The sequence below is a fragment of the Dioscorea cayenensis genome, chromosome 16, assembly GCF_009730915.1.
Source record: "Dioscorea cayenensis subsp. rotundata cultivar TDr96_F1 chromosome 16, TDr96_F1_v2_PseudoChromosome.rev07_lg8_w22 25.fasta, whole genome shotgun sequence".
NCBI lineage: Eukaryota > Viridiplantae > Streptophyta > Magnoliopsida > Dioscoreales > Dioscoreaceae > Dioscorea > Dioscorea cayenensis.
The window spans coordinates 1795041-1808033 of record NC_052486.1 but is presented as its reverse complement, the minus strand read 5'-3'; the positions used below and the strand labels follow the sequence as shown (position 1 = coordinate 1808033).

At 35.5% G+C, this 12993-nt stretch overlaps 1 protein-coding gene across 1 annotated transcript; it reads right to left on the bottom strand.

The window, feature by feature from the left end:
* Positions 1-1545: 1545 nt before the first annotated feature.
* LOC120279148 (ubiquinol oxidase 4, chloroplastic/chromoplastic-like) lies at positions 1546-11619 on the bottom strand. The gene is made up of 11 exons (XM_039286014.1): positions 11580-11619; positions 11334-11374; positions 5550-5653; positions 4483-4675; positions 4249-4342; positions 3990-4105; positions 3515-3623; positions 3105-3177; positions 2369-2439; positions 2242-2289; positions 1546-1904 (listed from the first exon to the last, which is right to left on the bottom strand). The coding sequence occupies exons 1-11, from the start codon at positions 11617-11619 to the stop codon at positions 1714-1716; spliced, it is 1080 nt and encodes a 359-aa protein (XP_039141948.1). The 3' UTR covers positions 1546-1713.
* Positions 11620-12993: the final 1374 nt, after the last annotated feature.

Below are 12993 nucleotides of genomic sequence, written 5' to 3'. Positions count from 1 at the left end.
CTAACAGCCACGGTTTAACGAGTTCGATAAGGTCGCCTCGATGCATTTGCCCATGCAGGGCTAAAATGGGTTTCAAGCGTGCGAGTGAAGACATTCCATCACAAGTCGAATCGCCCATCTCAGATGCATCATTTTGTACCAACCAAGGGCAGGCATCCTTTTCATAGTAGCGGAAAGACTTTGGTGGGGAGATGTTGTAGTAGCGCTAAGTATCGGGTCTCTGCTGAAAAGCCAATCCAATGGGTTGGAACCATCAAAATGGAGGTAAATTGATTTTTGGAATTTTAAGATCTATTTTGACAAGGGAAAGTGAGCTAGGAGGGACACGCATGGGCGAGTTTAAGGATCCAACAATGTAGACAGATTGTTTATTTGTTGAATTTTGAGTCGTCAAGATCGCGACCAAAGGGCAGCCGGAAACCAAAGCCATCACTTGAATTTAGCTTTTTTCTATTTGGTTGCAGCATCTGAAGCGTCAAGCCTAGTTTCAGATGGGCGAGAACGTTAGTTCGAATTTTATTCTCAATCACTCTCGCCGATATTAATCCAATCTGGATCAAATCAATAAAGTAGTTCATAACCTTTATCTAATGGAATTCTAAGCTAACTCTAATCGACACTTTTGGAAAACGATCTCACTTAAATTTTAAGCTGAGTTAATCCTTTTGCACGAGCAAAAGATTATATATAGACAACACCAAGCGTCCCCGATCAACATACTTCAAGAATACCTAGATCCCCATCAATGCGGAGTAGAACTGATAGATCGAAAAACGCTGTTTCTTCAAGGCAAACCTTAGTCTTTTCGCTTGTCATGTTTGATTTACGCTGATCGGAGGTAAGTGATCTTGCTTTCGTTATATATTAATTACTTAATTAATGTGACATATTGGGACGTCATACTCTAATTTTATAATACGACATATTTACACGCTAGTTGTCATAGACATTAACCGCCATCCTGTGACTCGATCGGAATGTTTAAAAAGAGGGACTCATATTGTGGAGATATTGTTTGCGTGGAAAAAGCACCAAATCGTTAAGTGATTCCTAAATATGAGCGAAGAACCCGCCACTCCAAAAATATTAGAGAGAGATTGATAGATTACCCAACAAGTCATAATCCTATATGAAAAATACATACCCGAAAAATATAGATAATCACCAAAATACACGATTTTCCTTTTGGCCTCTTCCCTTTTGGCCTCTACTCATAAACGCCTCAACCAGCCTCTACTAAAAACGCTACCATTTTCAGTTAAACATCCCAACTGGGCCCTTCACTAAAAACGCCATCACTTGGTAAAATACTCCTCAACTAGTTTTTCTACTTTTAAAAATACGCCAACTGTAGTTAACTTTAAATCGATATACTTTTTAAAGTAGAGGATTAATGAGAAGATTTCTAATTGCCGACACACTTTCAAAAACAAAGTAAACCAATGGGAGCATTTCTTTACAGTGATAAGTAACCAATTGTGAGATTATACCGAAACTATATACAAAAGCTTTTGTACACTCAACAACTTCCCACTCAATATTGAGGAGGTTGCACGTCACTGATGTTTACTGTTAGACATCATTGACTAGTTCAAAAGCAAATTAAATATCTACAGAATTAAGTAAACAGCCTTTACATAACATAATCTTCAGTCCAATTGGGCTTCTTTTCCTCATCCGGGCCACTGGCCATATCAGATTTCTTCATGCGGTCTATATTATACCTTCACAATCAGCTTCCAGAGTTGAAGATCCGGACTCCGGTTCATCCTCATCAGACTCTGCGTTCATATTCATGTTCGAGTGAGGGGAGCGAAGGCTTCCGGGTGTTTGGCAGGCCTTCATTGTTTTGCAATGCTCTGCTTCGTCGTCCCGGATGTTGACAAACGCATCATACAAATTTTCTAGCTTGCACAAAATAAAAATTTGTCATGAAATAACACAAAATGTCAAAGGGCAATAGAAAAGATATATATATATATATATATATATATATATATTCAAGTCTTATTTGAAAGAGCTTAAGTGGAACACAACCACAACCATTATAGAATAAGGAGTGATACTGAATGCATGAGCTAGCATTGTACTAATGGACAAGAAGTTGCAGTTGGTTTGATGAAAGAACAAGAGTTTCATTTTATAAGAGACTTGGAAAGTAGCCACTTGGATTAACACGAAGACAAAAGCAAACAAGAAGTTGGCATTCAAACAAAGCAAGGATGTAATTGGACTGTGTACCTATTTTCGGCCTCCGAGTGCGTGGTGCTCTTGCCGTTTGAAATTCATCTGGAAATATACATAAATATCAATACTGAATATGAGAAAAAGTCAAACTGAGCACTTGCGTCGTAGTTAAAAGGCTTACCAAAAAGATACAAATCTTCACTCATGTAGTACTTGATAGCAGCCTCCGGAGCGGGCAATTTTTCAACTCTTCTGCACCGATGAAATTGGAAAAATAAAACCAAATGGAGGATATTGAACAAGACTTTATTATAAATCTGGAAATAGTACTCGAAAAGCACCTTTTTAGATTTTAAAGTTCAGAAGATGAAATTTAATCGCTAGCAACATGATGATAAATTTGATCTAATTCAAGCCACTGCTTGGAACGATAAAGCACATGAACAACCTTAAACCATGTTCTACAAAACAATGAGCGGAATCTTATAATAAAAATAAATCATAAAATACAGCAATAAATGTAGAAGTATTACCAATAGTTATATCATTACAATGAAAAAATATTACTTGCACAAAGGAGAAAAGAAGTAAAGAAATCCTATCTATTGTACTATGATGGTATCAACTTGCACAAAAGCAGCGCATGAGGGTTATTTGAAATGATAATCTCTCATATTATAATTTTATGTGGGTAATTTGATGCATCTTTTTTTAGAAGTGTTAATTTCCAACAACGTAACACAAGAACATAAAGCAATTCAAAACATAAAGCAATTCAAATTTTGAGTACTTAATTCTATAAAAATAGGCGAAGCATATGAATTTGGATTAAAATTCCATCCAATCATTAGGATAAATTACACATAAAGATTACTGAAGGAATAAATTGGTAAGCATTAGATCAACAAATAAAACACTCACCTTCCTTCAGTTTCAAAAACTTGTCATAAGTTGAGAATGCATGTTTCTCAACACATTCAGAAAAATGATCTGCAGATAAACCAACCAGCAACATTAAGTAACAAAGTGAACATCTGATCTTATGAAACATGCATGTCACTCAACCACGTTGAATAAGAATGTTTATTTTTATTTTAAATGATGGTGCAACTGACACGAAAATTTATAAGAAATATATTACTACTAAGATGTTGGAAAGCATTAATACTCCAACATTTCCAGACCTTCAATCCTGAGCATGAACGCAATCTTTTAGGCCATCCCTAACTATTAGGAACAAACTAAATCACATCCAACTAAATAGAAAATAGATATTTTATGGAGAGGAGTATACGGCAAAGAAAAATTAGACTATCAAATCACTCACAGGCCATTCTTGGGCTCAGCATATACATGAAGACTGTCATAAAATAGTAACCAACAGCAATGCTCTGCGCAAGGAAGCGATCCAACCAAAAAGAATTTCCCCCCAGTTCCTGTAAAGAGAAGGAAAAGCAAAAATTGAGGCTCAACCTCAACATTCAGTACTGCATGAGGAAGATATACCTGAAGACATTGTTAATTTAAAGAGAAAAAATTTTAAGTGGGTTAGAATCCTCGGAATTATTAATAGAAATTGTTATCCTTCTACCTTCAGGAAACAGAGATTAACCACAGCATGGTTGAGAGACACATGAGAACCCCACCCCCCAATTCCCGACAGTCACTAAAGCTAAAGACAGAGGAGAGGGGGTGAGGACAAGGTATGCAACCTATACATTATAAGAAACAACTTACTAAATGACACCTGGCATTCTAAACTAAAAATTTCTACATTGCATTTAAAGCGGATAAAAATATACCTCCATGATTAGAAGATGATGCATCTCGTTCCAACTCTCAGCAAAATGCACTTTCAGATAATCAGCTCTTCTCCACCAACCCAAACTCTCATACAAGTGAAGCACAGATATGAAGGCTTTAAGACAACAAATACAGGTAAACATAAAATGGAAACTTTAGCAGTCAATAAAATGAAATCCTAAAGATTCAATAAGTTTATTTTATAACAAAACCAAAGATATGAACATCTTATATGCATGTAGAGATAAAATTACTCACAAAAGTAGGGTACTCTAGCTATTGTTTCCAACACATAAAATCTTGCGTAATGTCGATCGTGGTAGAATGCATCTAGTATTGTGATCATTGACTCCTGCAAGGATATTACTCATGAATACTGATTAGCAATTAATGAAAAATCTAGAAGCTTGAAAAGTCTTCAAACTTCAGGAGTCCCAAAAAACATTATCAAGCAATGAATACAGACAGACAGAATTATATGCAAGAACATACAGTTAAAGCAATATTAAACGTCTGTTCAAACTTAATAATCCAACTCTCCGCCCTGCTTGGTGTGCTTGTTGATACACCAGAATCAATTGCTTCTTCCTGATCAATAGAAGAGGTCTTTGCAGGAAAAGAATCTGCCACGGCCACCTTTTCATCTTCTTCTTGCAAGGTTGTGGCCTTTACTCGCAATGGCTTCCTATATAAACCATAAAAGCAAAAATGTGAGAAGAGAGAATAAATATCAAACATAACAATGTTAATGCCAAATTCAAATATCAATTTTCATCATTGAAGAATAATAATAATAAAAAAAAAAGCAAATATTTGAACTACAATATATTAAAACACTGCTTGGGACTTAAATAGATCCCTCAAAACCGTTGGAATCTCAATCAAAACTTAATTTTTCACTTAGTTTCTTGTTCTTGGGATGTTTTTCCTAATCCAATTTAAGATTTGGTTCTAATGCACAAATAAATTAACAATTTAGAAGAAATCATTGTATGGGTACAACGCAGTATAAAAACTTAGGAGAAACAATATATTATAGAGAAATTAAAGAACTTAAAATCAAAAGGAGAATTGAATGTGTTATTAATGGACTCCAATAAAAAAAAAACAAGGAGAAAAAACACCACGAATCACGCCAACAAAGCAAGCAGGCAGAAGATGGCACTGGTATGGAATTCAATAAACTCCTCAAAACTGTCAGAATCTCAATAAAAGGTTCAGCTTTCACTTGACTACTTATTCTTTACATATTACTCCAAATCCAATTTACGGCTCAGTAATTCTTCAAACATAACCTAACAAATTAGACAAAATCACTTAAAACTACAATCCAAACTTAAAGACTCAAAATCATATAAAAACTCAAGCTTTCACTTCACTAATTGTTCTGTCGAAATTACTCTAATTCCAAATTAGGGCTCAGTCAGTGTTCATCCATAAACAACCAAATCAGACGAAATCACCAAACAGCAAAAGCCAAACCCAAAACCCTAATCCACTCAAAAATCAGATCAGTTATTGCAAAAAAATTAATCAACAAAACAGTCCACACAGCTCACCTGGAAAGCAACAAACTTTGAAGCTCCAAAGAGATGCCAGGCAAAAGGAAATGGAACCAGAAAGGAAAGAGCTCGATTTGGAAGACGAGACCCTTCTTGGATTGCTAACCTTCCGTTTGGGGAGCAGAGGGAACCAAAAAAGACGTAGCAAAGGTTGCCGCCATGGCTACAAACACCACCTCCCTTCCAATTCTACTTGGATCTTGAGAGAAAGAGATGAAGAGATGAAATCAAACTGGTTTCTAGTAAAGAAAGCATAATCCAAATGGACATTGACATGGATATGGTGCTGGGATTTGTGAATGTTCGTGAGGTGTTCGACGAATTGTCTGTGTGGGCATTATCAACTCTCGCACAACAACAAGACACGTGGAACTTTCATTTTTGTGGTGAATATGTTTTAATGCTTTATTACAAAACACGTGGCCACTCCCGGAAGTTCTTGATGCCACAATAATTAATTAAAGCTCCGCGGTTCTTAAAAATTATTATTAATAAATAATAAAAAAAAATCTTAAATATCTTGGCACTTGCAACAATGACTTTCGGAACTGGACTCTAGTGCATAGGTATGATGATCCGGTGGATATGATTCTGTGGTAGTAATTAGGAATAATTTTTTTTTTGAATATTTTTTTATTTTTTCAAATGTGGTTTTATATTTTAAATTGTAAATTTTTAGTCACGGGTTAAATTGAATCATGTTAGTCTCTATTAAAATTAGAATTTTGGGTTTAAAAAAATTAATATGGTTCAATTTAAACAGTAGTAGCACTAAAAAATTACATTTTAAAGTTATAGGACCCAAAGGGTATGTTTGAAAAAGTAGAAAGACTATTGAGAGAATTAAACCTAATGATTATCACAAAATGTGCATTATCTCCCGTAATTTAATGATATTAATTTAACAATTTTTAGAGTAAAGGAAAACAATTTTTTTTTTTAATAACTCATCTATCATTATATTATGTATTAAAAACATTATAGTCTGTGTGTTTTAAATTAAACCTTCTACAATAACATAACATGAGAAGGAAGACATTAAACGGGCTTAGTATTCACAAATCAGAGAATCTTTTATTGGGTTTTAAAGATTAGTAAAGATTTGTATGGTATATGCTTTGACAAAAGTGTCAATTGAACACTATGATCAGTTGAACACTATAGGATAGTGTGAGCATATATCATAGATACATTAATGGGATTAGTGCATTCAAACATGACTCATAACAATTCAATTATTTGAGTTTTTTCTCTTTGATTGTTAATGATTTGAATTGTTGATTATGATCATATAAGTAGACCTTAAACCTGATGTATCATAATCACCATGTATTTGGAACGTCTAGTTTGTTATTAGAGTAGTTAGCCCCAATTTACCTTTTGGTACGACCAACCTTGAAAGGTGACTATGTCGGATTTAAAGCAATTATGAGTGATCACTAAGAAAGAATTCGTTCTTTTAGAAGTAAATGAGTTAATATCCTATGCAATCATGAGTAGATAAGATAAGAAGACCTTGGCTAAGGTAGATAAACTAATCGTGTGAGACACATAGGGTAGTTTGTTATCTTACTCTATTATAGTTATTTGCATATGATCATGTTTAGTGAGTTTGATGATTTTTCGTATCTCTAATTCTGTTGGGACACAAGAATGAAGGTTTATACACCTATGAAAATTATAATAGGAATTGTTCATAATGATCTAATAATTCATACTCAACTGGGCTACGACGTGTTACTACAGGGTTAGCTAAGTGTCACCCATATCCTTCGTTATCCTTCCATTACTAATTGGGACAAACTTAGGAAGTAAAGCTGATAATTAGTTTTGTTTTGAATGTAGGGATAAAATTGTTAATTTATAATTTTAATTTATGGGATAGAGTGAAATTGTAAATTGGGCTAGGTGTTGTTTTAAGTTTAAATCTTGATTAAAGTTCCATGGAATCAAAAAATTAATCAAAATTATAGAGGCTCAAGGCTCAAGCATAAGTCTACCAATGTAAAGGGCAAACTTGCCCCTTTTGTGCTTTGGCATAAGCATGGCAACGAAGGGACAAGCTTGGGTCCCTATTAGACACGGCCTTCATGATGACGAGTATAATCTCGGGTGATGGCATATTTTTGGGAATATTAGTAGTGGTTGTGTGCAGATGGTCTCAGTGTCCACTTATAAATTATACATGCGCCATGTCCCTCATTTTGTTCCAATCGAGTAATCGCGTACGCTCATCCTTTCTCAATGACCTAGCCACTGATCTTAATAATAATAAAAAAAGAACAAGCTAGAATCCTTATGTAGGACCCAAAGTGCCTTTAGCATGGACCTACGCTTGCCCAATGCCAGGGATGAGTAGCCCACATGCAAGAGTGATGTTCACACTTGAGTAGGGCTTACATGTGTGAAGTTGCTATGTTGTTGGGTAAGGCTTGGGTAATTTTATAATTTTATATGAGTTTGAATTTAAAAATAAAAGATTTGCAAGAAGGGGTATTTTAGAGATGGTATAATTCCCCCTCTACTTTTTTAAACTTATCTTTTTAGTCCGTTATTTCAAATTGTACCATTTTAGTCTTTCTACAACTTTTAAATGAGCCATGTCAGTCCCTATAAATCCTAAAGTCAATGGTCTAAAAGGTTACAATCTGAAGTAAATGACTAAGAAAAGTAAGTTTGAAAAAAATAGAAGGATTATTTAGAGAATTATACTTTTAGAGATTTGAAGTATTTGACGATTCCTTTTGGAATTGAATGGGTTTAATGGATTTATTTTAATAATTATTTATTAAATCAATTTATTATTTAACTGCAAATTATTATGTGAAATCACATATATATCCTTATTACTTTTTTTTTCTTTGTATATGTGTAATTAATCTTTCCTATCATTTTGTAATAAATAAAAATATAGATGAATTTTGTAAACGATATTTTTAAACATTTATTTGTTTGAAGGTAAAGGTGTAGACTTATCAAAATTCTTCTGTTTTGAGATAAGCCTGTAATGAAACTATATATCACTTAACATTATCAACATTTATAGTTCTTATTAATACTGATATATATATAAATATATATATATAATTTATGCGGATAAATCACAAGTTATTAAAATAAAAAATAATACAAAAAGTAAAAGAGGACCCAACAAAAATAGAAATAAAAAGAAATCACAACAACAACAAAACATGGATTAAGACAACACTAGAAATCAAAAGATCAGAAGGAACATACTATACATCCACCAGTAGTGAATGAAATGACTACAAAGCTATATGAGAAACATTAGGTGGCGAAGTCCATATCACTCTGAGCAATGCTTGAGCTCCTAGGGGTAGGAACTAAAGTTTCTAAAAAGTTGAGGCTCTTTTTGATCATTGGGAATATTTCTTCAAAATCGGCCTTATGAGAGTCTGAAATTGCATTAATCTAAATAATAAGCATGTACTCAATTTTACAAATAATTGAAAAGTGCGTTAACGTTGTGCAAATGAAAATGTGATTATTTCGTTCTAGCTAAATATGCCACCATATTGCTTGGATGAGGAGGTTTCCTAAACCCTTCAAAATTCTCATGTTATTAATCCCCGGTGAAGTCCAAGCCTCACTAGAAGTGGGAGTGTTTAGAACATTGAGTAAGGCCCTAAATCTTGGCTGCGAATGGGCAGCATACTAGTAGGTCATCCACTGTCTCCACTGCTATTTGGCAGAAAACACAAGTAGTCATAGAGATTCTATTGTAGTTACGATTTGCCAAATTCTTCATGGTCAAAATTTTCTTGTCTAGGATGAGCCAATTGAAGAACTTAATTTTTAGTGGGTAGGCCTTTTTCCATATAGATTTGTAGAGAGAGTTTTTAAGCTTGTCATCGTTCAAAAGGTGTAGAAGGACTTGGCTAAAAAAAGATGCATTTTTGTCCCATCACCAAGACTTGAGGTCCTCCCCCTCCTCGTTAAGCATTGTGGAGACTCGTGTGTGGAGATCAAGGAGATTGTAATTGAGTGCGGAGGACGACAACAAATAGGACTCGAACACCGTGAGGTAAGGATTCTGCCACTCAAAAACAGAGTAGGCCAAGCATCCGTAGGATGCAGTCCCATCCATTTATCTATCTAGCCAGAAGATGGTAGATCTGCCTTCTCTGAGACTACATCCACTCCCTGGTGAAAGGTTGATCAACAATTGAGAATCCTTTTCTAGAAGAATGGCTTTCTATTTAGGGAACTATGAAAGAGCAATTCTATCATGTTGGGCCCATTATAATTAGTGGAGATCACCGATGACTAGTAGGATATCTTGTTCTTGGAGAACTTTTACCACCATTTGCCAAGAAAAAGGGTGGTTGAATTATTGTAGAATCAGGACACCCCAACTCTTTTGGTCTTTTGATTTATAGATGTATGCCTAAGAAACAAGCCAGCATTTTGAGCGTGTTAACTCTTCCACAAGAAATCTCTTTGAGTTTTATCAATTTCTTTGCCCAAATATTGACATCCAATATGTGGGAATAGTGGATTGAATTGAGTTGATAAGCGTTAATACACCAAAGACATACTATAGTTTCTAAGAAGTAAGACGAGCCTCGGATTGCTTATTTAATTTGTAGCCAATTTTTGTGACGGGGCTTGTTCTCGAAATTAGAACACCAAAAATAAATAACCGAAAGAAGTGCAATTCAGAGTGAGGGTTTTGGGTCGCATTTGGGAAAAGTATTAGCGCTTTTGAGGAATAGAGTGGACTTTTTATAAGAATTGATAGACACCCTCGGAGATACCTTCAAACAAATAAAGAATGAATTTAAGTACTCTAAGATCCTCGAGACAGTAGGGTCATGATCGAAAGTAAATTATCAATCAATATATATTACAAATGACACATTTCCCGTGATCGGAAAGCAAATTGTCATTATATTGCAAAATGATGATTTTCCTCAGATTCCAAGCAGAGCACCAAGTAGGATACAAAACAAAGTGTTTTGATTCTAAATCACTTTGTGCCAAAACAAATTGTTTATGATAGAAATATTTTCTGTTTCACTTATTTAGGGATTCCTCTTTCCGGAAGAAGACCAAGGCGTATTGATTAGGCAAAGCTCATTGGAATGGTTCGATCTAGGCTCAGTTCTTGGAAAGCAAATTATTTATCCCTTGGAGGCCGCCTAACTCTCATTAATTCCGTGCTTTCAACTGTCCCAGTTTATTGGATGTCGGTCTTCAAACTCCCCGCTTGGGTAATCAAAGATATTGATCAAATTCGCAGAGATTTTCTTTGGAAAGGTCCTGACCTGGGATCCAAAGGAATCAGATTGGTTGCATGGAATAGAATCACCAGGCCCCGCGAAATGGGAGGTTGGGGAATTCTCAACCTTTAGGAATTTAATAAAGCTTTACTTGGGAAGTGGTGGTGGAAATTTTCTTGTAAACCAGACAGTGGTTGGGCTAAAATCATTCACTCTAATTACTCAATCTGTAGCCCAAAAGGAATCCTTTTCCACAACCCACCTAGAAACAAATCTTTCTTTTGGGCAGGAGTGAACTCTACTTTACTTCCCTTCCGATCCTGTATAAACAAAATTATCAGAAATGGCTCGAACACATCCCTTTGGTTTGACCGTTGGCATGCTGGACAATTGCTCAAAGATCTCTGGCCAACACTTTTCTCTGATTGTACATCTCCTTGGATAAATATTAGACAATTCATCCAACTTATTAATAGCCCAGAGATTCTCTTTCACTCTGCTTCCCCGGCCATGTTAACCCATCTGTTAGAGATCATACCTGATTGCTCCCATAGTCAGGATGATATCTACTCCTGGACACTGAAAAAAGTGGGAAATTCACAGTCAAATCATTTTATAATTTCCTTATTGATGGTGGAATGCGCAGTCCACATTACTCCCAATTCTGGAAAATCCGCTGCCCTAGCAAAATAACTCTTTTTTGCTGGCTCGCTGGGGAAGATAAAATCCTCACTCTCACAAATCTCTTCAAGAGAGGGTGCAACATTCAAAGCTCCACAGATACCTGTGTCCTTTGTCATAAAGCCTCTGAAAAGCTTAACCATCTTTTTCTTGAATGTGAATTCTCCAATTGTCTTTGGGGTTTTTTTTCACAGGTCCTTGGGTTCAATCAGTTTCCACATTCAATTCCCACACTTTGGACTTCTTGGATTCCATCCCTTACTCCTCAACACCGAATCCTCTGGGATCTAATCTCCCGTGCAATCTTGTGGAATATCTGGATTGAACGAATCACTCGTATTTTCCATTTGACTGCTGTGAGCCCCACCCCTTAATCAAATCCTAGCCATTGCTTTTATCTCTTAATCCTAGCCGTTGGTTTTACTTTCAATCTTAGCCATTGATTTTGTTTTTGTTGAGTTTCAAAACCCTAGCCGTCTCTTCAAATTTTTTTCGGTTTAAGATCATTGGGGGGAGAGAGAGAGAGAGAGAGAGAGAGAGAGAGAGAGAGAGAGAGAGACTTGCGTCGTCTCTTTCTCTTCCTTTTTGCGGGTGGTGTCGGCGACGAGGACGGGAGAAGGGTCTCATCGTCGAGTATTAGCATGTATTAAGTCCCGGTTTTTGTGGGGCTATGTTTTATTTGTATAAGTTTATATTATTTTTTGCAATCCACTGAGTTTGATTCTTTGTTCTGTTTTGGATCAGGTTTTGAGGCCTTGTATGCCTACATGGTTTTGGCCTTGTAGGTGTACGGCCGTTTGTCGGCGTCCCAGGTCCATAGAGCTGGGTTTGGGGCGTGACAAATTTAGTGGTATCAGAGAGATTTAGTAAAATTTTGATGATGTTAGTGTGCTAGATAGAAAGTTAAATCCTGTAGTGTTATAGAAGCTTGAACCTAGAAAGTCAAATTACAATGGGATTATATTTCTTATTAATTGGTTGCTATGTGCCCTTCTTTTTGTCGGATTTATGTGTAGCAGAATATAGTGGCCCTTGGTTCCAGTTTTGACCTAACCTGTAGCTTTGATTTGCATCTTTGAGCTTTTGTCTTTGAATAGTCTTCTGTTACTGACATGGTGTTTTGGCACCCTTCGAGGGAATTCTACTAGCGGCCCTCTTTATTCTTAGTAAAGAAAATCTTGTGGTCATGTACTGTTGGTAATTAATCAGCATGTGTTTTAGTTACCTCCCTGCATTAACTTTCTTGGACTTCCATAATCTTGTGGATTGATAATTTTTGACTTTATGGGACTATAAAAGGATTGGTTGTAGCTGTATTCCTCTAGATGCCATTTTTTTTAATTTAATTTGTTGTCAGAAGTTGCATGTTAGGATTTGAGTTTTTATTTTTTGATATTTTGAATTGATGGAAATTCTTGCTTTGGTTAGAATTTGTGATTTGATCTTGTAGGTTTCATTATATCTGGAATTGTTTGGCATGGCCATTTGATACAAAGAGAATAAAGGATTTAGAAATT